Source organism: Python bivittatus, unplaced genomic scaffold, assembly GCF_059951505.1.
Source record: "Python bivittatus isolate LINGU-HERP-01145 unplaced genomic scaffold, Pbiv_v1 ctg000080_np1212, whole genome shotgun sequence".
NCBI lineage: Eukaryota > Metazoa > Chordata > Lepidosauria > Squamata > Pythonidae > Python > Python bivittatus.
In genome coordinates, this window is record NW_028277035.1 from 13,924,122 (window position 1) to 13,951,668 (window position 27,547).

At 42.2% G+C, this 27,547-nt stretch overlaps 1 protein-coding gene across 3 annotated transcripts in view; it reads left to right on the top strand.

The window, feature by feature from the left end:
- Window positions 1–27,547, top strand: part of MAN2B1 (mannosidase alpha class 2B member 1) — a 30,884-nt gene that overhangs the window by 838 nt on the left and 2,499 nt on the right. The window contains exons 2-21 of one of the 3 annotated variants that reach the window (XM_088133584.1): window positions 4,232–4,425; window positions 5,855–5,957; window positions 7,149–7,322; window positions 7,611–7,804; window positions 7,958–8,090; window positions 18,005–18,147; window positions 18,523–18,639; window positions 19,824–19,906; window positions 21,095–21,215; window positions 21,296–21,374; window positions 21,651–21,760; window positions 22,167–22,274; window positions 22,512–22,628; window positions 23,191–23,403; window positions 23,741–23,838; window positions 24,034–24,151; window positions 25,695–25,813; window positions 25,891–25,992; window positions 26,658–26,745; window positions 26,996–27,076. In XM_088133584.1, coding sequence (XP_087989710.1) covers window positions 5,879–5,957; window positions 7,149–7,322; window positions 7,611–7,804; window positions 7,958–8,090; window positions 18,005–18,147; window positions 18,523–18,639; window positions 19,824–19,906; window positions 21,095–21,215; window positions 21,296–21,374; window positions 21,651–21,760; window positions 22,167–22,274; window positions 22,512–22,628; window positions 23,191–23,403; window positions 23,741–23,838; window positions 24,034–24,151; window positions 25,695–25,813; window positions 25,891–25,992; window positions 26,658–26,745; window positions 26,996–27,076 — 2,277 coding nt within the window. In that variant the 5' untranslated portion in view covers window positions 4,232–4,425; window positions 5,855–5,878. Of the gene's footprint in view, window positions 1–4,231; window positions 4,426–5,854; window positions 5,958–7,148; window positions 7,323–7,610; window positions 7,805–7,957; window positions 8,091–18,004; window positions 18,148–18,522; window positions 18,640–19,823; window positions 19,907–21,094; window positions 21,216–21,295; window positions 21,375–21,650; window positions 21,761–22,166; window positions 22,275–22,511; window positions 22,629–23,190; window positions 23,404–23,740; window positions 23,839–24,033; window positions 24,152–25,694; window positions 25,814–25,890; window positions 25,993–26,657; window positions 26,746–26,995; window positions 27,090–27,547 lie in introns of all 3 variants that reach the window. The other 2 variants (XM_007420953.4, XM_088133585.1) reach the window with 2 other exon arrangements.

Genomic DNA, 27,547 nt, shown 5'->3' on the forward strand with positions numbered 1-27,547 from the left:
TCTCAGTTAGGCAGAAGTGCATGATTCAGATTTGGCTTTCAAATAGTCCCTTTGGAGCAAATTGTCCCTAGCAAATCCTACCTAAATACTGCTTGAAAGTCCCAGGAAGAACTTTTTCTTGAATGTAGGGCTTTTCCTCATAGCTGAGATGAAGCGCTCTCCATCCAGCCTTGACTCCACAGAAAACTATACTGGTGTGAAACTGGCCGTCCCCATTGCCAATCTCTATCCTGCTTTTTTTTTCTTTTTTCTTTTTGCCTCTCTTTCAAATGACCACAGTCACCTGACTTCCCTCCAGGATGATGATTTTACACATCATGTGACTGCCCTAGGATGGTGTCAGACTATGGAGGAAGACTCCACTTTAGTACCAGTTCAGCTCAGGGTGACTTAAGCTTCCTAAAGGAGATGAGCAGAAAGCAAGATTATGGGGACATGGCATAAAAAATATATCCCTGGCACATGTCTGTAGATAGGTGCAAGCAGGGAAAGCCCATCGTTTTTCCACACTGTTCTGTTTTAAAGCCATATATATTGGAAGCCATTGCCATATTTTGTGGCAGTGAATAATGGGGGGAGGGGGGTGCATGCATGCAAGCATGACTAAAAAGAAGTGGCAGTATGATAAAGTCTTCCACTTCTGTTTCCAGGTTTCTTGGAATGGAATCTGCTTATCTTCTCCTTGCTCTTTCCTCATGTAAATTGTCTAGATGATTAAGGAGCCTTATGGAATACAGGGGAAGGAGCTGCAAATATCAGTGGACCGAAGAGCAGTATCCCTTAGAAAGGGGAGGCAGTGGCTCTATCACAGGACATTTCTCAATAAACTGCTCTATATTTTGCTGTTTTGTTTTCCTGTTACCTTCTGTTTCTCCATGGAGATCTCTAAGTCTGAAAATCTGGCTAATTTCATTTTGGGCAACAGATCCTTCTCGTCTCTGTGTTCTGAAAAACTGCTTTATTGAAGGTCACCTGGCTTACTTTACTGCATTCTGGCTTAGAGTTCACCTGCATCTGCTTGTCTATTTTTCCTGCTCCTCCCTTGGCACATACAGAGCCCCTCTGCATCCATCCCCACCAGATGGCATAAGCTAGTCTTTCCCACCTGGTAGCCTCTAGTTTGTTAGTACAACTCCCAAAATTCACAACCAGGCCTGAGGGTGGCACCTATTTGGGAAAGTCTCATGTGCAGTAGGTATGAGATGAAAAGGCAGTTTAAAGGCAAATTGTTCACATGGTGTGGGGATGTGAATGCTGTTGCAGATAGCTTGACCTTCCCCAACCTGATGCTCTCAGGTTGTGTTGGAGTAACTGTCATAATCCCTGGGCAGCATGGCTAATGCTGGCTGGGAATGATTGAAGTTATAGTCAATCCCATCTGGAGAGCACCTGACTGGGGAAAGCTGGAGTTAAATCCAGCCAAACTGAGTTGTTGTCAAGACCAGGAAGCATTTCAGCAGCAGCACAGGCCAGTGTGGAAGCCATCCAGTTTGAGTTCTCTTGTTGCCTCTGGAAATCTAATAGCATCTTGTGGTCTCCAGCTAAAGCAGGAAGCCTTGAGCAGCCATAACAGATACTGAGAGGCATGATGAAGTACCAAGAAACGGGTGCCTGAGTTTTCTTTTTGGCTCTGTGTTGTTTCTGTTTGGAACTATCCAGGTTTCATTATTAGGTAAGCTGCCCCAGGAACATTTGGAGTTGTGAATAATGAATAGATTTGTAGGAACAAGCTCAAACTTTTCTTGTGGATCAGAAAAGTGGTACTCAGAAACATAGGTGAGGTGGCAGGGCTAAGCTCTTGGGGCCAGACAAGGGGCAGGAGTAGGCTTTTCTGGTCAGTAAGAGGTCCTCTCTGCAGGAAAGGCCAGAGAGGCCTGGAAGCAAAAATGTCTCTGCACTTCCGTTGCTGAGATTTGAAAAGTTTAGGTTTTAGTTGCTTTGTTTTGCATTGGCCCCTGGGAAAGTCCCTTTTGCTGCTGCATAAAGCAGAACCACTGCAAAAGAGCGAAGGACACATTTCTTGTCAGGAGACTGTGTGGCCTTCCCATTCAGTGGTATATTATTTTTTTCTGTCCTTGGCCTTTGAATAACAAGCCAGAAACTGTACTACAAACAGGAGCAAATAAAGAGAAAACAAAGTATTTCATTCATCTTAAAGGTAATTTCAGCTACTATTAAATGTAGTTAATGTGATTGTTCTCCAGTTATGTATTTAATATTTTGTCTCTTCTTTCTCCTTAAAGATTACCCTTTGGTCACAATTTGGGAAGTCTGTGTGGGCTGGCCACAAAGCTCTCACGGGGCGCAGTCTGCCTTGGGGCTTCAGGATGAGCCCTTCTGCTCTAGATTAACTCTGAGGAATTCTTAGAAAATAAAGAAATCAGAAACTGTATCTTCACTTTTGTCCTTTGCTTGCTGCAAGGCTTGTTCTTTCCAACTTAGCATTATTCCATTATGTAGCCTGATCCTCCGCCATGTGCTAATTGCCATTAGTAAGGAAGGGAAATATTTTTAATTGCATTAAAAAAACATCATTTTGTTTTACTGCAAAGAACTTGAAACAGTGTCTAAAACAATAATAGGGTCAGTGAATACAGTCGGCACCAATCTCACTCCAACTCTTCGGTCCCTGGAGGCCTTCCAGAAGAGCCAGGTCTTAACTCATCTCTCATGAAAATGGAGGCCACTGTTGCCTAATGGAATCAAGAGTGGAGCTGCCACCAAGAATGCCTGCCTTCAGGACCCCTCTACTGTACTTTATGATATGAGGCGACCTTCAACAGGCATTCTCTGTTTGCCCGGATTGGGCAGGCAGTATTTACCTGAAATCGGCAGTCTTCGAGATAGTCAGGCCCCAAACTTTATAGGTGAGAACCAATACCTTGAATTTCACACAGGAACAAATTGGTAGTCAGTGTAGCTCTAATAGCAGTGGTGTTAGATATCAATATTTTGATTGCCTAGTAAGCACACAGGCAGCTTTAGTCTAGTCAAAATTTCCTGGTAGTCTTCAAGGGCAGCCTCATGTAGAGTGAATAGATATTATCTAGACAAGAGGTGGCCCAGGTGTGAATGACCACCCTCAGTACATTCTGTTCTAGGTAAGGTGGCAACTGGTGCACCAGATGAAGTGGAACAAAAGCGCTCCTGGCCATGGTGTGTACCTGCTCTTCCAGCAGAAACCTTGAGTCCAAAAGGATCCCAGATTTCAGGCTTGCTCTTTTAAGAGGAGCACAACTCCATTAAGATCTAAAGTTTGTATTGCTTCAGAACCAGTCAATTTCTGAATCAATAACCACTCTGTCTTGCTTGGGTTGAGACTGAAACTGTTTCTCTCTACCCAGGCCCTGACAGTCTTCAGACACTTGGTTAGGACTTCTGCTCCACTTGGGATGATATTTAATTGGGTATCATGAGCATCTTCACGTTACCTCATTCCAATCAACTGATGGCCTCCCCAGACCAAAAGAATTGCTGGAACACCATTTGGAAAACCTCCATTAGGTGCCTAGGACAGTCATCCTAATCGGCCCAGCCCCCTGCAGATGGTGGTGGCTCTAGTTAACCTCATTGTCGTGATCTGCCCATGACAAGAAACTGATGGAAATATCCCCCAGAACCAGATCATGTCTGTTCTGAGATGAAGGACGGGTCTGGGGTGTGACCAGCAGGGTAGGTCATGTTATACATGCTAGGTCAAACCATAGAAAATATTAGATTTGTTGCAGACAACCTGATGTTCAGAAGCATCAGCTTGAGCCTGAGGCTACCAGCAATTCAATTCTCTACTCACACATGAGTTGAGATTGGGGGGCCTGAAGTAGAAATTGGTAACACATGTCTAATCTCCTTTCCCCTGGAATGCCTGGTCCCCTTTCTCCCACCACACTTTCTCCTGCCCATTACTATGATTATCCTTTTCTCCATCACTCCTTCACTCAGGGAGCAGGACACTTCTTCCTTTTTTCCCACCTTTCTCCCACAGTCTTCCGTCCCTCTAAAGTTTTACAGATACATCCAGGACAAAGCAGGGATGAGACCAGTCTTCCTCTGCCAGACTCACCTGGTATCTTCTGTGGTTGGTACAGTTTGTAAATTTCCAGTTCTTCCACCCTGCTTCATCCTACTAACTTTCCTTCTTTCTCTTTTTCATTCCTTTTTACTCCCAATGTCTGCTTATTTCTCAATCTTTTCTTCCAATTGCCTGTCTCATCTTTTAACTTTTAACCAGAGTGTCATTAGCAGCTGCTCTGTCGCCATGCTGTTGCCATCTCCACTGCTCCTCAGTAGATCTTCCTCCACAGCAAACAGCTGGATGTAAAATGATTGCTTACACTGGAACTCTTGTTCTCCTGCATAAGGGCCCATAATCCTCAACCTCCAGTCTCTCCAGGGAACAATGTTGGCCTGCACTCCCCTGATGAGGTACAGCCTCTTGCAGGTTTCACCTGCTTTCTCACCAGTCTTCTCCCTGTCCACTTGAACCTCTCCTATCTCTCTCTACTCTTTCTCTCTAAATCTCAACTTCTATCTCCACCAACTCTCCTTTATTTCATCTTCCAATCTCACTATACATTGCCATAATACAATACACAAAATAATAATGATTGATTCAGTTAGGACAATGAGCACATAGCTTTATGTCAGAAACAAGCTGCACAATTGAGGGAGATTTGGCTGGGTTGCCACAACACCATGAACCACAAACTGTCCAACTGTCCTTGTTTTAGCTTAATCTAGCCTGTTGAGCAAGCCCAGCCAGAGAAGTTTGAAATTATGATAGCAGAATAAGTGTGAGAACTTGGGCCTTAATTATTCTTGCAACAACTTGGGGAAAGTAGCTTTTGCTTTTATTATCCTACAGTTTCCTAGAACTGGGGAAGGGGGAGGAGTTAATGGCTATGAAGCATTAGTCTTACTCTCTGTAATATTCTTAACCCTTGTTCCCATATGTACCCATCCCTAGGCAAGCCTTTCCCTGTATCCCTCATTGTTGTCTGGGACTGGTGGAAGTTGGAATGTGGATCTGCAGAGTCCAGGCTCTCCTAAAATCTGTCCTGTTCTCAGAGCTTTGCATTCAAGTAGATGAGAGTACTGTACAGTACTTTAAATACAGTACTGTATTTAATGGACAATGTTTCAGTTTTGCTCTATTTTTTAATTACTTTAAAGATTTTATCAGTTGCTTCCCTCTGCCTCCTCTATCCACTTTGGAACTATTGTATTGTTAACCATCACGGAAGTCTCATACCAAAACGTTTGATGGAGACAGGAAGGTATTAGTTCTTGTTTTCTGGTGTCTAGAAATATTTTGAATTAGCCCAGCAGTTGTGAGCCAAACTTTTATATTTTATTTGAATATTTAGCCTCCAATTGGTAGGATATTGAACATACTTAGCAAACAGGAATATTTTCCTTGGCCCAAAAGTTGGTAGTGGCTCTTCCAATAAGTGATGATAGCATTCCACCTCTATATCAAGATCTAGCCTGAGCAGGGATAGCACCCAGCTGACATTGACTGATCTCCAAAGCAGGATTGCACCTAGTTAGTTCTTGGTTGCCCCCCACCCACCCCCAGGAATACCAGGACTGCTGCCTGGATCAGGAAGTCCAAAGGACATCGTAGAAGATGACAGTGGCAAATCACTTCTGTCCTTTTGCCAAAGGAATCCTGTGGATGCAGTGATCAGGAATTGAGCTCAACTCAAATCCATCTTTACCTTTCGATTTTTACTGACTGTTGCGGGGGGGGGGGGGGAGGGAGGCACGGTCTTGAGGGGCTTCATTGCCTGGTGCATCAAGTCTCTCTGCTCAGGTGTTTCTTGTTTTTCCCTTCCCCCTCTCCTCTTGTTAGTCCTGCCCAGTGACGGAACCTGACATGCTCAACATTCACCTTATCCCTCACACACATGATGATGTGGGCTGGCTAAAGACAGTGGATCAATATTTCTTTGGAGGTGAGTTGAAGCTGCCAGATGGGCTAGCAAGAGGCCCCACAGCAAGATCTAGCAAAGTCCTGGAAAGGAAAAGAAAGTTTTGTGCTTCATGCTTTAAAATTAGCATCAGCCTTTCTTTCTGGCCCTTGGAGTTTGGTGCTGAAGCTGAAGTTGTAACTGCTGGCCAACCTTGACCCCAGGAAAGCGCATCTTCAGATTGCCTTCCCTGTTTGAAGTAAGCGACCAGTCCTGAAGGAGGGAGCTTGAGATCTTCCAGGTATTTTGGTCTTTGGCTCCCACTAGCAAGCTGCTATAAAAGCTAGCAGAGATTATGAGTATTATAATGAAAAAGATGTCTTGATTCTCTTTTTGAAGAGAATGGTGTGAAAGAAGCAAAACTGGACACCAAGTTTTGTCCGCTGCCTTAGGGGAACTTGGTTTTGAAAGGCAGCACACAAATCTTAAAAATAAAATAATAGTAATTCCTAGCAGATAATAACAATCCTCAGTGTTTTGTATAATATTTTCTCTCTAATCTTTTAGAGCAGTTTGCTATTGCACTCCAGCAGTGTTCTCTCAATAGATACCGGGGGCCAAGGTTCAGACATCAGGAGCAGTGCCAAGACTATGTGGAGAACTCATGAGGGGCATTTTTAACCAGGAGGGGCTTGTGCTTTTAGCCATAATGTTAGCCAGGCCACTGGCTCTATGCCGCAATCTGCTGTCCAGCCCTTGCGTTTTCCAGCTTCCCTTTCCCCGACACCCATTCTCTTTCAGCAAAATCTGTCAGGCCTTGGCTGCTAAGATTTCTGTTGCTCCTCCAGATTGCAGCATCCTGTTTGGAGGCCCTGCTTGCGTGGGTGGGCTCTGCGCTCTGCCTCCCAAGGCCGGAATAGAGTCACTGGAAACAGAAATGTTCCAAAGCATTTTATCCTCTAGTTACAGATAAGGGTGAAGTAGAGAGTCCCAGGTGGAAATATTCATTAGCTTTTCTGAAGCTCATGTCCTTCCAGAGATGGTTTCATGAAATTCTCATTGCCGGCCAGCAAGGCCATTGCTGTGTTGATTGGGAATGCTGAGGCCAGGAGGGTGGCTTTATGGCTGATGGAGGGCAGGTGAAAAGAAGCCAGGCTCTCTTCAGTCTAGGAAATACTGTTGGCCTGCAAGTGCAACAAAAGAAGACCCAGCCACCTTTTGCTTCTTGCCTTGCAGTCCGCAATGACATCCAACATGCCGGGGTCCAGTACATCCTCGACTCTGTCATTCCTCAGCTGCTGGCTGACCCCAGCAAGCGTTTCATCTACGTGGAAGTAGCATTCTTTGCCCGCTGGTGGGGGCTGCAGACGGAAGCCATGCGCCAGGCTGTGCGGCAACTGGTTGCTGAAGGTGAGCAAGAGGGACTGAGCGCTTGTTTTTTGGCCAGCTGTTGGCCTCTCAGCCACGTGTGACATGGATCCATTTCTTTGGAGGAAGGCCTAGAGATACCTTGTCTTGGGCAGGAGGGAGGAGCTGAAGAGAACAGAGCACAGCATTTTCCCCCAGGGATTATACCTAATATCTAATGGAAAATGATGGCAGGCTGGGGAAGGTTTCTGTTGCTCTGCAGTGAAGGAGGCCCAAGTGCTGCCCTAATTTTGATGTTCTCTGTTTTTCTCTCTCTCCACTCCTCAATAGGGCGCCTGGAGTTTGTGAATGGCGGTTGGTGCATGAATGATGAGGCGTCGGTACATTACAATGCTGTCATTGATCAGATGAGTCTCGGGCTCCATTTCCTGAAAGAGACATTTGGAGAATGTGGTCGGCCCCGTGTAGCCTGGCACATTGATCCTTTTGGGCACAGTCGGGAGCAGGCTTCTCTGTTTGCTCAGGTCTTGCAAACTTCTACAGTTGCCAGAATTTTTAACTATCGCCCTCTCCCCTACCACCCCAAGCAGTATGGATATTATTATCTGAAGCCTGCCTGTGGGAGGCCTCCTCCAAGTTCAGGTTACTTATATTCCCTCACTTGCCATTCTCCCCAGATGGGCTATGATGGTTTCTTCTTGGGCCGCATTGATTACCAGGATAAATCCCACCGTGAGTCGCTGCGTGAAATGGAGCAGTTGTGGCGTGCAAGCAGAAACCTGGATCCACCTGTGGCTGATCTCTTTACTGGTGAGCAAGGCTGACTTGGAAGATATCTGGAAATGTAAAAGAATTGAGTTGTAGTGTTGCCAGTGTAATTAACTGCCCATCAAGTTGAGAAACAGCAGATTAGGTCTAGTACTGTAGATATCCTGGTACTCTGCAGATATTTTTGCCCACAATTCTTGTCAAATCTTGCCTTGACAATAGTGGTTGTGTATTTGGGAATTGGTCCTAAGCTTTGGCAGAGGATCTGGTTGCCTACCTGGGCGAATACATTGATTCATTTCAGTGGCCAAGCTAACAGAATTGGGTGTGAATTGGCCTTGTCAATTTTATAGATATCCTGATGGACATGAGCACAACCATGTTGGCATGAGTTGTGTGTGTATAATTGCTGGGGTTGCATCATTTTTACGAAATGGAGGGCAGATCAGCTTTATGAAAGAAATGCATGTAGGCATGCAAAAAAGTAAGTATACTCCATGTAATTTTTTTTTCTTTTTTAACATACTGTATTTATCAGTGTATAACACGCACTTTTTCCCCTAAAATTTGGGGCTGAAATCCTAAGTTGCGTGTTATATACTCAAGCGGCAGGGCTGGGAGAGTAGAGCCTTCATTTGAGTCAGGGCTGGAACCGGGGCTGGAACCACGCACTTCCCACCTCCTCCTCTGATTGATGGCACTATGCCTCCTCTGTTTGCAGTCTTTAGTAACATCACCCACGCGGTCCGGCACTCAGTGACTCATTACTACACGCTGGACCGTGTGGGTGATGTCACTAAAGTACCACGAGCTTCCCTCCTCTCTTTGCATCGTTCCAGCATCTAATAGTCAGAGCAAAGCACCGGCACTTTGCTCTGACGCTGAGTGCCGGACCGCGCGGGTGATGTGAAACGCTACTTGTTTCAGTTTCTTAAAACTACCGGTATCCCTAATGGAATCAGGACGAAAGCGTTTAGTACAGGGGTCCCCAACCCCCGGGCTGTGGACCGGTACTGGTCTGTGGCCTGTTAGGAACCGGGCCGCAGAACAGGAGGTGAGCAGTGGGTGCACAAGCGAAAACCTCCGCTCCCCATCGCTCGCGCTGCCGCCTGAGCTCCACAGAGCAGGAGGTGAGCGGCGGGTGCCTGAGCAAAAACCGCCGCCGCCCATCACTCACGCTGCCACATTTGTTCAAAGAGGTGCTTTTTCTTTCATATTACATATTTACCTTATAAGTGGTATAAATATTAATAAACAAAAAGTTCAGAGCTCCCTTTATTTTGCTTTCATTTATTTTAAATTTAAGTTTTTTTACTCAAACTTCCTTCTTAAAATTAAAGTGCGTGTCATACGCTTGTGTGTGTTATACGCCGATAAATATGGTATATAGATATATCAATATTGCATCTTCATTCAAATGTTATATAAAGATAAAGGTGTTGTAATTGAACAAAGAAACCATGAAAAATTAACTTGGCAATAATTTATTCAACAAATATTAACAGATATGCCATTTTCTTCTATGGAAAAAATAAGTATACCCTTTGCTCTAATACCTGGCATTGCCCCCTTTGGCAGAAACAACCTCAAGTAGACATTTTTCTTTTTTTCTTTTAAAATAATAACAGAAAAAGAAAAGGAACAAAGCACAAAGATAATTATGATGGAAATACATACATTGTCAAAAAGAAGGGAAAAAAACACATAAAAATTGCTTTAACAAAAAAGTGAAAGAAATACGACAAAGAAAAAAGCCATAATATGATATGTCATTATAACAGTAAACAGTTAAAATTCTAGGTATACTTATCTAATGTGAATATTATTCGAGTACATATATATTTCTAATATACTTATATGGCTATCATGTTTTTTTTTAACCTACTGTATTTTGTATAAAAGTCTACGTCTATAGGCAATCCGGTCATAAGTGGCAAGTGCAATCAGGTCTTCAATCCATTGAGTAAATAGGGCCATACATTTGTCTTTCCAATGCTGCAATATCAGTCTTTTGGCCATAACAATGGCATGGGGAATCCATTTACGTTGTCCAGTTGTCAGTTCCATGTACAGGTAGTCCTTGCTTAATAACCATTCATTTAACGATTTGAAATTACAGCGGCCTCGGAAAGGGTGCTTTACGGCTGGTAAAGCACTTCCAGCCGTCGTAAAACGTCATGCTGCCCCCCCCCCACGGTCACATGGCTGCATTTCAGGCACTAACCCTAACTGGCTCACATTTGCAACCAGTTGCCAAGCACCCCGTGATCATGTGATCACCATTTGCAATCTTCTCTGCTGGCTTCCCCATTGGAAGCTGGCAGGGAAGGTTGCAAGCAGAGGAGATATGGCAGTGGGCGGTTACGAAGCTCAAATCTTTGGGATTTGAGGTCCCTGCCTTCACACCACTGCGAGGTTTCCCCTCTCCTTTCAGTGCTGGGCAATTATGGACCTCAGATCTTCAGGTGTTCCGTTCACTGCTGAGAGAGGGGAGGGGAAAGAGGACAAAGTGAAAAAGTGAAAAGTTAATGACCCAGCAAATCGCTTAATGCAGTGTTGTCCAAACTTGGCCACTTTAAGATGAGTGGACTTCAACTCCCAGAATTCCCCAGCCAGCATGGCTGGCTGGGGCATTCTGGGAGTTGAAGTCCACTTATCTTAAAGTGGCCAAGTTTGGACTACACTGGCTTAATGCAACCAGGTATAAAGTTCAAGAGAATATTATTCTCTGAAAATTTTAGCTTTTGTCACACAGTCATATTTATATAATCAACTACTTTCTCCCAAAATTTAGTAAGTATAGGACATTGTAGAAATGTTTGTTTCAAAGAAGCATTATCCTTATTACATCTCCAAAAAAAATTGCTGTTTTTGACAGTCCTTTTCTATACAAACATAATGGAGTCCAGTAAATTCTAAATACTAGTTTTAGTTGTGTAAGATGTAATTTCAGGTCCATTGACACTCTTGCTATAGAAGTTAAGGCACTCTCTCATTGTCTAGACAATATAGGAACCCCTAATTCTTTATTCCACACATTTCTTAACATCTGCATATCAAATTGATTTATTGCTATCAAATATCTATAAAAACTAATAGTAGGGTTTTTTTTTTTAATTTTTAATTTGTTTTAGTGTCTCAGGTATCTCAGAAGCTCAAAATGGTGCTGGTCCAAACAATGTTGTTAACAAATGTTGTAACTGTAAATATTGCCATTGGGTTACATCTGATAGATGATATTTATCTCTTAACACAGAGTATGTTAAAAATTCAACTTCATCATCTATCAATTGGTCCAAAGTCAATATTCCCACTTCCATCCAGTTTTTCCATATCACCATCTTTTTTCCAATTTTTAAAGTTGGATTTCCCCATGAAGTCAGTTTGGCATGGGAAAAAGGGTCAAATCTTTTTTTATTAGACATTCCATTCCATAACTTTCTAACTGATGTAACTGTTTCCAGGCATACTAGAGTTTTAGTATATTTAGATCCTAATACTGTCCATCCAGCCAAAGGTGTTATATGTGTATATTCCAAAGCTACCCAAATCAGAAAGTTAACACTAATTGTTGGCTTCCAGTAAGTAATAGTTGACAATAGGTAAGCTTGATGATATAGCTCCAGATGTGGAAAACCGAATCTTCCCTCATTAATTGGTAATTGGTAATATTCTCAGAATCGAAGAACCCCATAGGAATTTTCTAAACAAATTTATTTTCTGAAAATATTTTCCAGATATATAAACTGGAGTTCCTCTCAGAATATAAATAAATCTGGGAATAATATTCTTTTTGAGAGCGTTCACCTTTCCCCAAAGGGTGAGGTTTAATGACTCCCAACTATTGATATCTCAAGAAACCTCTCTATATATTTTAGTTATATTAATGTTACTAACTGAATTATATCCTTTGGAATACACATACCTGGATGTTGAATGGATTTGGTACAAATACGGAATTGATATTCCTTAAATGGATGGGTAATTAAATTTTCATCTATTGGCATCAATTCCTATTTGGACCAGTTAATGGAGTATCCTGCTATTTTACTAAAGGCATCTATCTTTGGCATCAACACTGGGATAGTAGTATGAGGTTTAGAAATAAACAAAAAAATGTCGGCAAATAAAACCAATTTGTGTTCAGCTGAGTTATGTACTAATCCATAGATCTCCCTATGTTGTCGAATAGCACAAGCCAAGGGTTCCACGCAAGTATTAAAAAGCAAGGGTGAAAGTGGACATCCTTGTGTAGTTCCTCTAAATAGTGGGAAAGGAGGAGGAAACATGCCATTAACCTTTACTTTAGATATGGGCAACTTATATATCTTGATCCTTTTTATGAATTCCAAAGGAAATTTGAATCTGTTTAGTACGGCAAACGTATTGTTTACTGTATATATTTTGTCAAAGACTTTTTCAGCATCTTATGATAAAATTACAAATTTATCTTTATTTTTATTCAAGTCTATTTGATCAACAACTAACCTAATATTGTTTGATGCTTACCTAGTTTTTTTAAACCCTGCTTTATTCTTAATAATGAACAATATCACTTGCTGTAATCTACTTGCTAACACTGCTGTTAAAATCTTTGTATCAACATAAATCAATGAGATTGGACGATAATTAGCACACTGAGTGTGATCTTTACCTGCTTTTGGTATGACTGTAATATAAGCCTGATTAAATGCCGGTGATAAAATTCCCTGATCAAATATCTCTTCATACACTTGACAAAGTTTTGGCACCAAAAAATCTATAAATGTTTTATACCCCTAGATAGGGCTAACCCTGGTGTTTTACCACTTGTCATTTTTAAAATTATTTCTTTAACCTCTGCCTCAAATAGTGGAGAAAATAAAAGTTGTTTTTATGTATCATCTAAATGCGATTTTGTTGTTTAGTCGTTAAGTCGTGTCCGACTCTTCGTGACCCCATGAACCATATTGCGCCAGGCCTTCCTGTCCTTCACTGCCTCCCTGAGTTTGCTCAGTTTCATGCTCATTGCTTCAGTGATGCTATCTAACCATCTCATCCTCTGCCGTCCTCTTCTCCTTTTGCCTTCAATCTTTCCCAGCATCAGGGTCTTCTCCAAAGAGATCTCTCTTTGCATTAGGTGACCAAAATATCTGAGCTTGAGCTTCATTATCGATCCTTCCAATGAGCAATCAGGGTTGATTTCCTTTAGGATTGACTGGTTTGACCTCCTAGCAGTCCAGGGGACTCTCAAGAGTCTTCTCCAGCACCACAGTTCAAAGGCATAAATTCTTCGGCGCTCGGCCTTTTTTATGGTCCAGCTCTCACAGCCATACATTACTACTAGAAAAACCATAGCTTTGACTATGCGGATCTTTGTCGGCAAGGTGACGTCTCTGCTTTTTAATATGCTATCTAGGCTTGCCATAGCTTTCCTCCCAAGGAGCAACCGTCTTTTAATTTCATGGCTGCAGTCTCCGTCTGCAGTGATCTTGGAGCCCAAATAAATGAAGTCTGTTACTGCTTCCATTTCTACCCCTTCTATTTGCCAGGAATTGATGGGTCCAGATGCCATGATCTTAGTTTTTTTAATGTTGAGTTTCAAGCCAGCTTTTGCACTCTCCTCTTTCACCCTCATCAAGAGGCTCTTTAGTTCTTCTTCACTTTCTGCCATTAGGGTGGTATCGTCCGCATATCTGAGGTTGTTGATTCTCCCTGCAATCTTGATTCCGGCTTGTGATTCTTCCAGCCTGGCATTTCTCATGATGTACTCTGCATATAGGTTAAATAAGCAGGGTGACAGTATACAGCCTTGTCGTACACCTTTCCCTATTTTGAACCAATCGGTTGTTCCATGACCGGTTCTGACTGTTGCTTCTTGGCCCGCATACAGATTTCTCAGGAGACAGGTAAGGTGGTCTGGTACTCCCATCTCTTTAAGAATTTTCTAAATGCGATACTTATTTTTATTTTAAAAGGCCTCTATATCTTCATTCAATACATTCTCTGGTTTGCTGAATAACATTTAAAAAATTGACAGTTTATATCCATTAAAGTTTTATATATTTCTTTCACCTCTAATAATTGGAATCATTGCCCTATCTTAATTTTATTTTGGCCCACATCAATATTCTCCCAATAGCAATTCATTTTATCCCTGTACCATTTAACAAATATCTAATAATAAACTTTTCTATGTTTAAATATTTAAAATATTTTCTAGTATTGCTCACAGACATGGAACCTCCATAAAGACTCAATTTAGCATTCAAATACCATTCTGTTACATATATATAGAATTTATATTTAAAAGAAGAAAAGTGATTATTTGCAAAAAAAAGAAAAAGAAGAAGCAGCAAGTAATATTATTAAAGAGATTAAAAAGAATCCTAAAAAAGAAAAAGAAAATCACAGAATTTGACAACTTCCCAAAGGGAATGGCATGGTAGTTTCATCTCTCTTCTACAATGAATATTTATTTATTTATATATATATATTTCATACGTTTATTTGCAACCATAGGTTTTAGCAAAATTCATTTAAAATTACAGCAATCCATATCAATTCAGTCCATCCCCTCTAGTATTTGCCACACTATTTGTCAACATTTGCCTCTGTATCTTTCTTGCAGCCATTGCGAACAATGCAACTTGATTAGTTACATATTCATTTTCATCAGACCACAAAAAATAAATTTTTTATAGATTAGTCTGATTCAACTGACTTAGCAAAGGCATAATAAATCTAACTCTTGGTTCTTGATATAATCTGCAATGTAATAAATAATGAGTCAGATCTTCTACCTGTGAGGTATTACAAATACATAAATGGTGTGTAGTTGTTAACCCTCTATATCTTCCATCAAAATAGGCTGTTGACATTGTTTGAAAATGAAGTTCTGTAAAAGCTTGTCTCAGGGACTGGGGTATGGAATACTGTAAGTAATATGACATTCCTTGCCAATTTTTAAAAATACAATACCACTTGGCCAGCTTAAGCCTGCATACCTGATCTCTATCCTGTCTAATTTATATTTATATTTCAAGTTTGGTCACTGCCCATCTCACTAGAAAGCAACTCTGGGCAGTTTACAGTAAATTACAAAAGTTTCAGACATTACTAGTTGAAGGAAATATACTGTGTGCTAAAAATAGATGGCAGAGTGGGCAGTATGGCCAGACTTTCTATCTTGAAATTAACCAAAACATAAACAAAAAGAGAACAGGAAAAAAATGCAGGCATAGAGGCTTTTAAAACAAGGCTTTTACAGCAGAGTTGTAGGCAACTCAGACTTCTACTGCAGCAGATTCTATGGAGTGAAACACAATGAGGCTTGTCCATCAGCAGATTTTAAAATTAAAATTAAGACTTTAAAGATAGAATAAAGGCCTTTGCATTCAAAGGATTATGGAATCTGTGAATCTGATCTTGATGATTAGCACAGGCTGTAGTTGAAAATGTGTGGAATATTGAAGTTGCATTGACCTGGCAAGACTTCGAGCTTTTGTAAATGTCCTTCTCTTTTCTGAAACTTCTGTAGTAAAATCAGGATAAATTGATATCTTGCTTTGAGCTTTTGTAAATGTCCTTCTCTTTTCTGAAACTTCTTTAGTAAAATCAGGATAAATTGATATCTTGCTTTGACTAGAATCCCACTTCAGAGAAGACTTAACTGATTCCTGGTGAAATATACATAAAAATCAACTCTTGTGGTAACATGGAGGAATTGTGCAATAATAATATTGGAACTAGTTTCAGTCTTCCTTCTTATTAAAGGAATTTTAATCATGTGATCAATCTTGAGTGGAAAATCCATTCCCAAAGGAAGGAGCTTTCTGAAAAAATCCTCCATGATTTCAGCCAGGTTTGAGTGACTTGGAGGGTTTTCAATACTAATCGCACATAGATTTTTCTTACACAATTGTGACTCTAAATAAGTAATTTGTTTACCTAAAATATTATGACTGGCTTGAGTAATAGTATCATGGGCATTTAAGCGATCCGCATAACAAGCCATTTTTTCTTGCATCAGTTTTGAATCATATTTAAGCTCTGCCAGATCTTGTTGGATTGGCTTCAAGACTTGTACTTAAGCCAGGATCTAGCATTTAACAAATTTAACAAATTAGTAGAAGAATCTTCCTCTGCCATCTTGAGCCTGCTATTGAACATTGAGAACTAGTTGCCATCCCAATCGCTCATTAAGAACAAGATAATATGTACTAAAAAGTTTTATTTACCAGTGATCAAAGTATTTGTCCACACAGTCCAATAATTCAGAAGTTTGAAAGCACTTTAATCAGGAGAGAGGTGAGAGACCTGCACTCATAGCAGCATCCCAAACAGGAAGTAGGCATTCTGTCTACCAGTCTCTGACATCAACTGGGAAGAATTTTTTCAGCTGTGCAATGTTGGAGTGGTTCTTGCATGTACAGCCCATTTCAAATCACTCCACAGCGTCTTGGTGGGATTTAGATCCGGGCTTTGACTTGGCCATTGCAGAACCCTCCAGTTCTTTTTTTTTTTTCCAGCCATTCCTTGGTGAATTGACTAGACTGTTGAGGGTCATTATCATGTTGCAACGTCCACTTTTGGTTGAGCTTCAATCTTCTGATAGATGGTCTCATGTTATCCTCTGGTACAATGAAGAATTCATAGTGGATTCTATGATGGTGAACTGCCCAGACCCTGAATACAGCAAAGCAGCCCTAAACCATAACATTTCCACCACCATGCTTTACAGTTGGTATCAGGTTCTTCTGGTGAAATGTTGTATTTGATTTTTGCCAAACATGTCTTCTGGTACTGTGGCCAAATAACTCTTAATCTTTGCCTCATTTGACCAGAGCACATTGTTTCAGAAGTCCTGATCTTTGTCTACATGTTCATGAGCAATTAGTCTTGCCCTGATGTTTTTTCTGGACAGCAAAGGTTTCCTCCTGGCACACCTCCCATGTAGATCTAATTTGTGCAACTTCCTTCCAATGGTAGATTCAATGTATGAGAGCTATTTGTTGGTCACATGATGAAATTCTGGAGTTCTTAGCAACTTCTTTCAGTGTCTTGCATTCTGCTCTTGCACTGAAACTGCTGGGAGAGCCAAGCCTGAGCAAGTTGGCAGTTGTATGTAATCTTCACTTGTAGATGATCTTCCAGACAGTGGAATGATTGATGTCCAATTGTTTGGTGATCTTTTTAAATCCCTCCCAGACTCAGAGGCATTTCTAACCTTCTTTCTAAAGGCCTCACAGCGCTCTTTTGATTTAGGCCTGATGAGACCACACACTTCAACAACAAAGAGCAAATCAAACTAAATGTCTGAAGATTTAAATAAGACAGGTTCCTCCCAGATCCTCTCTAACAATGTTCTAATCATTTGTACCTGATCTGATGCTCCTGATTCTAATTTTAGGTATTTTCGGTAGTGATAAACGTAGGGGAGTACTTACTTTTTCCACATGCAAAATTATATTTATTTAAATTACACAATGGACTACAAAATGTAAATACTGTAGCACATGGTATTTGCTATATTATATCCTCTTTATCTATCAATGTTATTGAAATGAAGATCAAATATCTTTATATTGAATAAGTTCAAAAAGATCAAAAATTTCAATGGGATATACTTACCTTTTCACATGACTGCATATGATAGCAGAGTTCACCAACTTGGAACACTCCAGGTGTGATGTGTTGAAATTTTGCTGTAGGAAGTTATTTTTTATCCAACTGTTGATAGATGGAGCAGGAGAAGGCAGTCCAGGACGTTCAAAAGCATGGGACTGCATCTGCTCTAACCACCGATTATTTGTTATGCTGGCCTAGGCTTATAGGAGTTGTATTCTAACACATCTGAAGGACATCAATTTGGTGTGGAATGTTGGTCCTTTGCTGCTTCATCATTCTGCATTTAACAACTAGAATCTGATTCCTAGAATGTATTTGTCCCTCTCATTTTTCCTGTTTCTTGATAGGTATCCTGCCAAATGTTTATAACCCCCCTGTGTCTCTCTGCTGGGATCAGATCTGCTCTGACAATCCTATTGTGGATGATGACAGTGATGAGAACAACGTGGAAAATATAGTGGCTTATTTTCTGGGAACTGCAACTGCCCAGGTGAAAACAAGGGATGGTTTCAGGGAAGACATCCATCTTTGGCTGGGAGTAAAACTAAACTATGTACGATCTGTGGATCATTTCTAAAGATGTTGTCATTAACTGAGTATTGGCCATGTATTATAGCAAAGAACTAAATGCTGAATCAAGGTATTCGCACTATATCAGATTATTACTGTAAACTTAAGCTGTCTGCTCTTTCTTGTTTCCCCCTGCTCACCACATCTGTAATAGACTTTCTAGATTCTTAAGCACTTGAGCCTTTTGAACATTTTTTTACATGTCGTATTTGTTACTAACAGTACTCTTGGGGATGGGAGGGAAGTGGCTATGTGACAAGTAGACCTGTTTACTAGCTTTCAATGTTCCCTTCAGGCCAAACACTATCGCACAAACCACATTGTCATGACCATGGGATCTGATTTCCAGTACGAAAATGCCTTGCTGTGGTACAAGAACATGGACAAGTTGATCCATCATGTTAATGCACAGGTACCCTGGGGTGGGCCATCAGCCTGTCTCCTCGGAAAGAAGCCATTTTTCCCAGCACTAGGTCTCAGAGTTTGAGGCCTCAGTTAATTTAGCTGGGAAGGAGCACAACAGAGTCAGGCCTTCTGAGGGATGCTGGTGCAAGACATGAACTGTTTCCCACAAAAGCAGTTCTGCTAAAATGCCAGATGAATCTTCCAAAAATGAAGAGGAACCTGTGGATCTCTGATATAGTAAGGAAAATAGTCAGCTCATTTGGAATGGGATAATTGCTTTGTCTTAACAAGGGGCAGCATCTAACCAACTCTGGCTGGTTTTGGAAACTAAGCTGGGTCAGGCCTAGTTGGTACCTGAAGGGGAGGAATAGAGCTGTAGGTTTAGCTGGGAAGTCAAAAAACTTCCAGGAAGAAGGCAGTGGCAAATTGCATGGACATATCCATGTAATCACCAGGAGTCAAGCTCAACTCAAGGGAGTCATTGCTTTATTTTTATTGTTCTTTAGTTGACTCAGGGGCTTGATCCAGGAAAGAAAAATGCATGCTTATGCATCCTCTTTTCTCACATGGGAAAACTGAAAGCCCTTTCGGCCCTCTCACATACCTTGCCAGTACAAGCTGTAAAAAAAGCCAGGACAGGTAAAGCTTCTGCCTGCCTCCCTCTTTGCCCACTTCTCCAGCAGACAACCAGGGAATTGAGGAGCACTTTTCTCTGTCCAGCAGCAACATTTCCATGCTGAGAGTTAAGGTAGAGATTAAGTTCCAGCTGGTGGAATCTTTTGTGTCCCAAGGTAGCTGCTCCTGGTCTTCAAGTTTGCCTTGTCAGAGTATTACTGTTCTCCATCTGCCAACTGCAGTCATGCGCATTTACTTTACAACGGCAGCTTGGACCATCTGCTGATTCCTCCTTTTGTGTCAGCGAGCTCCACTCGATTTAGATAAGAGTGGTCCTTCAAGGGCTGAGAGGCAAAAGAAACTTCCCTCTGCTTTTCTCACAGAAGCAAAGTTGGAATCACACCAATTTCTGTCTCTGATTGCTGCACTTCACAGAGAGGAGATCTGAGGCATATCAAAAGATGCCCAGAGTCAAATTGGTAAAGGGAGATGGTAAATTTGCCAACAGCAAATGCAAATGAACATTTCCCTTTCCTTGAAATATGGTTGTCTGGTAATCTTGTTTCTTTCTTCCAGCAACTGAGGGGCAGCCGCATCAATGTATTCTACTCAACTCCAAGCTGCTATCTTTGGGAGCTGAATAAAGCCAACATGTCATGGTGAGAGGGCTAGGACAGGAAGGCTGGTGGGCTGGCTGGGCTTCAGAGCCGCTCATTGCAGTAGGAGTTTGTTCTATGGGACTGTCTTCACTCCTCTCTTTTCTGAGCAGGTGCTTAATTTGGATCCACCTTGTAAGATATCCTGTCAATGTTAGCAAAAGGATTGATAAGTGGCAAGAATTGACATTTGATGGGCCTGGCAAGTAGCCATAGCAGCAGAGGGGCATCTCTTCTTAGTTTGGTTCAAACTCCTTTGTTTCTTTGCTTCTTGTGAACTGTCATTCTTGATCCACCTATCCCCCACTTCAGGGTTCCTCAATCTTGGCAACTTTAAGACGGGTGGGCTTCAACTCCCAGAATTCCCCAGCCAGCCTTCTGGGTTGAAGCCCACCCATCTTAAAGTTGCCAAGGTTGAGGAACCCTGCTCTAATCTATTATGCTTTCCCTTTCCCCTATGCCATGTTGGGACCATGAAGCATCATAGCACTTCTGACAAAAGAGCAGAACAGCTTAGTGGTCCCCTTGGGGCAAGCTCTTGGTCTGCCCCTTCTTCAGGCATCTTCAATTGGGAATTGAAGGAAGTCATTTTTCTGCAGCTGTCATTAAACAGTTGAGAAGCGGAAATCCTTTCTCACAGATTGAAACTTTACTACACATCTAGCAGTTAGCTTAAGGATGGGCAACATAAAGTCCTCACTGACTTAGTTCCCCAAAGTATTTGCTGCTTAGCAATGCTTTTGGATTATGGGAATTGTAATTGAAATCTAAAATATTTAAAGTAAAAGTTGCCTACCTCAACCTAGATCTAGGTCAACCTGCATATCTGGCTTGGTAAATTCACTCCATACCAATCAATCTATGCTCTAGTTACTCAGGGTATGTTTGAAAGAGTGAAATCAGTTTACGTATCCATATGATTTTATTTATCCATCCAATGCCATTGCAATAATTATTAATTTCCATAATATTAAGGAAGAAAAAAAGAGATTAAGAAGCACATTAGGTCTCTTAACCTTTTTTTTTTCCTCTTAAGTATTATGATACAGAAATCACTGAAGATGAATTTCACCCAAGGTGATGTTGCTGCTTGTTTCTACTACTCATCAGCTCAGATTATTCTGAGGCTAGGAGAAGGTGGCATTCCAGATTCAGATGTGGATTTTGGCTGACTGATCTTCTTTTGGACAGGTCTGTGAAATATGATGACTTCTTCCCATATGCCGATGGCCCCCATCAGTTCTGGACAGGCTATTTCACCAGCCGACCAGCTTTGAAACGCTATGAACGGCTCAGCAACAATTTCCTGCAGGTTAGTAGCCTTCATGTTTTCTAGGTAGAATGTATCCTTGTGCTTTGTGGCACTCTGATACTTGGTTTCTTCTTTTGCAGATCTGCAACCAGCTGGAAGTGTTAGTTGGCCCAAAAGCAAACCTCGGGCCTTATGGCAGTGCTAACAGTTCTGTGCTGCGTATGTATGTGAACTCCTGAGAGTTGACAGGGGCTTTCATCCTGAGCTTTTAATAAGAGAGTGATCGTGGTGGCAGTTGCCACAATGACCATCGCACAGCTTCCTTGGGATCAGACCTAATTTATGCATGAAATTAGGAAGAGGCGCTCTGGGCAATGGTGCCTGTACGGGGGGTACAGCAAGCCAAGAATAAAAACGATGGCCATTCCCACAGGGCCCTAGTCTCTAGGGACCCCATGCTTTTACTGTATGATACCTGTGGTCTTTTTCTTGTAGGCCAGGCTATGGGAGTTGCTCAGCATCATGATGCAGTGAGTGGCACAGCAAAGCAGCATGTGACCAATGACTATGCCAAACAGTTGTCTGTTGGTTGGGATGCCTGCCAGGTTTGTGCATGAACCACCATTCCCTGTATTGTGGTAGCCGCTGCGTGTTGTTTAAAGGAGTCCTCCTCTTTTCTTCCATGTTCTTAAGAATGCAGCATCCTGTAATCTTGCCACGGGATCCTCCTATATACATTGACTCCAAAGAGAGCATATTTCTGAGATATCACAGCTGTTTTTTGCAGTGGACACTGGTTTGGCTTTTGTAGCCTGACTGCCCATGACAAAGAGGGAAATGCAAGTAACTTGTAGTTTTCCTCTTGTCCATGTCTGTGTAACTCTCAAAGCGGCTTTGACTCCAGGACTTTGCATGGGATCTTCACCAGTTCTCCACCAGCTGTGCCTCTGTCCTCTCATAACTTTCTTGCAGGAGTAGGGAACTTACTGTTGTTTTTTTCTGACTTGGCAGATTGTGATGAGTAATGCCCTTGCCAGTCTTGTTGGCAGCAAGGAAAACTTCATCTATTGCACCTACCTCAACATCAGCGTCTGCCCACTAACTGAAGCTGCCCCCACTGTAAGGGACCATACAATTTCCTCATCTTTCACCTCATACAAGGCTTAAAATCTGGAGCCTCCCAGTTCATTCCTCAGCCTTAAGAAATGTGCTTGGGCTGTGGAGAAGGCTGCCTCTAACTGAGCTTGGAGTCATTAAACTGAGATGGTATATAAGTTCTGGTAATAATAACCAGACTCCTTAGCATCCCCAGTTAGGTCTTCCTTTTCCCAACATGCTTCTTTATTACCTTTGCAGTTCACAGTGATCATCTATAACCCTCTGGCCCGTTCTGTGGATTGGAATGTCCGACTGCCTGTGAATGGAAGTCATTATTCAGTTGTAGCTCCTGACGGTCAGAATGTTTTGAATGAGGTAGGAGGTGCTGGTTGGAAATCTTTTGGCATCACTGTGAACCTAAGTGGGCCACTCTCCCAACCCTCAGGTGTTGCATGGAAGCCAGTAACAAAATATTTCAATTCCTAAGGATCCACAAGAAAGTATTTATGAATCAATGGCTTGTTTGTTATCACAGTGCCTTTGTATTGTATTCATTTATTTATTTATTAAAATTTTTAGACCATATTTATTAAAATGTTTAGACCACCCTGTAGCCAAAGCTTTTTGTAATAATTGGTCAATAGAAAATAAATTCTTATAGGTCAGGTGGATAAGGTCTTGCCTGCACACTGTCCTGTGCTAGTTAAAGTGTTAATCTACCTTAGTATATAATGAAAACCTTGGAAAAAGTGCCTGTAATATCATTGAGGATCCAGGCTCCTGTTGGCCTCCCTGAACCATTGTATCCTGGGAGTGAAAGGAAATGCATGCAGCATTACTCTGCTGTGAACAAGACTTGGGCGGGGGGGGGCATTCTCTTGGGTGGATCCTGGACTGTGCCAATAATCAATTAGGCATCTTACTTTTTCCTTGCCAGATCATCCCTGTATCAAGTTTTACCCGTGCCGTGCGGCATAATCAGGGCAGTGCCATCAATGAACTGGTATTTCAGGCATCTCTCCCACCATTGGGCTACAGTACCTATTCCATTTCCCGGCTGTCTGCCAGGGATCCTGTACGCTCCAGGCTACTGAAAAGGCTGCGCCCTCAACCTGCTGCAGAGTATCTGATGTTGGCAATTGAGAATGAGGTACAGGCTGATCTTTCCTTCTGTCATTTGGTTGACTGGTGTATTTTTCCTGCCCATTTCCTGCCCTCGTGCTGTGAGACTGAAACAGTTCTTAAAGTAAAAGAAGGGGAAATGCCAAATAGCAAAACTTATCTTGTCAAAGATTAGATACTGAATAAAATGAGATGCTCAAAATGTTCTTATTCTAAAGATAGGGAAGTGGCAAACAAGTTTCCTGAAAACAAACTTCCCTGGATTAAATAATCTTCACTTGCTACCATTCAGACTAAAGATCCAAATAGCTGTTCCTCATATCCCTGATGGTGTCTCCCATGTTTTTTGTGTGCTTCTGCCCCAGCATCTGCAAGTTCTATTTGACCCCAGAACAGGACTGATGAAGGAGATTCGAAATTTGGACAAGAACATCTCCTTACCACTTCTTCAGAGCTTCTTATGGTGGGTCACAGTTAAGGTTATTTTATGCTTGGAGAACTGAATGTCTGCTCTACTTGCTCCTGTGGCCGGTGGCATGTGGATTTTTAGGATGGCTTGGCAGTCCTTATACTCTGCTGGGATTGGCGTTACACGGATTATTGTTCTGATCCTATAGACATGACGGTCTTCATGTCCTTTCTTGGCTTACTTCTCCAGGTACAATGCCAGTGTTGGAAATGAAGAACATTCACAGCCGTCTGGAGCCTACATCTTCCGTCCTGACACCTCTAAGCCCTTTCCCATTGCCCAGGAAGCTCGTATATATCAAATGAAGGTAGGGAACGCTCAAGACCATCTGCTCCAAAATGACCTGCCTGCCCAGTGATCCAGGAGAGAAGTCCTGCTGGAGGTCCCATCCCCAAAAGCTTTTGACGTGCAGGTGCCCTGTAGTTGGGCCTTATCAAGGGAGCTGCCAACCCCCCCCCCGCCCCTTCTGGGGAACAGCTTGCCTTGTATGTATTGACTGCCACCTCCCTGCTGAGTTTCTACCAAACTGTAAAAATGTGGCTCTGATAAAATATTTGAGAAGTGTTAAATTCAGGCTTGCCCTTGATGGATTATGCCACTATTGCAATATTGTACTTTGTCCTTGTTGGTTTTATTGCATGCCACTCAGAGCCAGTTGGAATGGAACAGTATGGAAACAAACAAATAAAGCTAGCTAGTTAGTTGCATAGAGCACAATTACTGGAGTAACTTGTCCAGAGCCCCTGAAGAGAGGGAGTTTCAGTCATTAAAAGGTTGATAGCTCTTATCTTGTAGCCTCCCCGGATTATTTGTACTTTCAAATCACATCCCATAAATTACATTCTGTGAGATGGGCAGCTATATAAGTTTGGTAAATAAATAAAATAAAATAAACTGGTAGGTATCATATTCTGTAAACAGAACTTGCTGGGCTCTACATCCTAGAGCTGTGCTAGGATTGATGTACAGTTGCTCCCACAAAAGCTGCCTTGCCTTGTTTGGGAATCTAAAGTAATATTTGTTGTGGGCTCAGGGGGTGGCAGAAACATTTTATAGGGCAGGGCAATACTAGAATTGCAGGAATTTTGAGCACAAATATGTGCTTGTTTACAGTAGAGAGCTTGAGGCCCTCAGTTGATTTTTATGCCCTCCTCGATCTAATTTGCAATGCTGATCAGCGCTCAGTGCTGTCCTACCTCAAGATGTATGAAGAAGAGAGAAAAGAGGACGCCAGAAAGAAAATGGCCGATCTTCTCTCACTCAGCCCTCTTGGCATAGAGTGTAGCTCTCAACAGGTTTCTCTTTGAGAGAATGTACTTTTTGGCAGACAAAGGGATGCCAGCCCTGATTTCCTGGGTTTTAAGAACTGGTAAGAAAGAGATGTTAAGCTTTTACTGTACCCGGTCCCATTTCATGAGTGGAGCCTTGTGGGAATTGCTTTCGGGCTCTGATACTTTGCCATTTGCAACAAATACTACCTGTGCTGGCAGGGTTGAGCTCACCAAAGTTTAGTATAAAATCAGGTTTTGTTCTTCAGTGATGAGCGGGGAAGGAGAATTTCCACTTTCCAGGAGCTGAGGTGTCTAATAGGTGTGATCTCATTTCTTACGATGTTTTCTTAAGGTTCCTCTCATTGATAGAAGGCTTCATCTGTTGTATGATTTGAAGCATCCTATAGCGCTCTGCCTTTGGATTTAAGGGAGCCATAAGCAGTCTCCTTAATGTGCCTCGTATTTCTTTGTGTGTGTAGCTGCTCTCGAAACTCGTTTGTGCCATTCTATTGCTAAAGGGGCAGCTGCACTTTTGAAGCCAAGTAAGGATCATAGCGGCCTTCTGTCTCTCTTTGGCAGACCCAGGTGGTGCAAGAGCTGTACCAGAACTTCTCCGACTGGTGCTCCCAAGTGGTGCGCCTCTATGCTGGGCAGCCATATGTTGAACTGGAATGGACAGTGGGACCCATTCCTATATGGTGAGCATCAGAGCCTTGTTGGGGGGTGGGGGAGGCCTTCATCGACCTTTGGTTCTGGCTTCTATGCTTTGCCACAGGGATCATCGCGGCAAGGAGATCATCAGCCGATTTGAGACAAACCTGCAGACTGAAGGCCTTTTTTACACAGACTCCAATGGACGCGAGATCCTGGAGAGAAGGTATTGGGTTAGGAGCAGGAAGACCCAACCCTCTTGGCCTGCAGCCAGAACTATGCAGTGGCTTAGAGCACAAACCATTCGCTAGAAATGTCTGGTTTTAAAATGCTTGGTCACAATAAACTCGATAACCTTAAGCAAGCTATTAGATTTCAGTGTTTCTACATTTAGTGCTCATTCCCAGTAGATCTGTATAAAACTGGTTTACTCTACACCAGCATTCCCCAAAGCAATGGCCTCCAGACTCATTGAAACTACTGCTAGCATTTTTAGCCAGCCTCTGAAAGCTACAAACCCTGGCTTACAAACTACAATGCAGCCTTTCTATTCTGGGCTCCCTGCAGGCCACTGGACTTCAACTCTCCCAATTCTCAGCAATGACCCTGTTGGGAGTTGAAATCCATACATGGGGAGAGTGCCCAGGCTGGGCAAGGCTTATACAAGGGCTGAATTTATCCAACATGCCAAGCTGAAATTTTCAAAAATAATTTATGAGAACTTAAATATCAGTCACAGCTGTAGATGTTGCCTTTTTGTTCACTCTTCTCTGACCCTCACTGACCCTCCCTTCCATTTACAACAGCTGGGGGGGGTAGCCCTCAATTTCACAAGGTTTAGCTGACTGAAGGAAGTCAGGAAGCTCATTTGCTCTTTCATTTCCTGGGAAGGCGGGATTACAGAGTCACATGGAATCTGAGCCAGACTGAGCCTGTGGCAGGCAACTACTACCCCGTGAACAGTCGCATCTACATCAAGGTAATAATATCCCCTGGTTCCTGGCAGGCTTGGCTGTTCCGAGGATACTCTCCTGTAGGACTAGCTGCCCACACAAGCAGAGTTATGGGATAATATGGGTAGGTTTCTGTCTGGTGTAGGTTGAGGTGGCAACGTGGTTATCTGGATGCTCCAGTGTGGTGGGATCACCTGTAACTCTGCAGCAGCTCCCTAGTGTGAGGTTTGTTTATGCATGCAGCCAGGTGTAGCCTTTTTACTTCTTTCATTCCAGGACCGAAAGACCCAGCTAACAGTGCTGACAGATCGCTCGCAGGGTGGCAGTAGCCTCACTGATGGCTCTCTTGAACTTATGGTATGCATAGCAGGTTGGTGGAGCAACAAGGAAGAGAAGTGCTTTCTGTAATTGCTTCCAGCTGAAACTGTGGGAACCAGCTTCTCTCCTTTATATTCGTGGGACCTGAGCTCCTTGTCTAAAATGTTCACCCCGAAAACAGAAGAATCAGTTTCAGTAGATGGAAGGACATAAGGCTAGAAAATTGAGGCAAGGGAGAACTATCAGCAGCCAAAGTGGTGAGAATTCTACAATCAGAAGGAAAAGTCTGTGTCAAATTGTAGCAAGACCAATGCTTAGATGAACTGGTATAAAGTCAGTGACTTGTGTTTTAGGAATCACTTGTTCTTCAGCATCCTGAAAAGACATATCCATCCCACAGCACTAGGCATTTTAAGACATTAACAGACTGAATTACAGTACTTGTCCTGCCATTCTTCTTCTGACTTCCACTTTTTTTCCTTTTCTTTTATTTTTGGCATGTCACTTCAG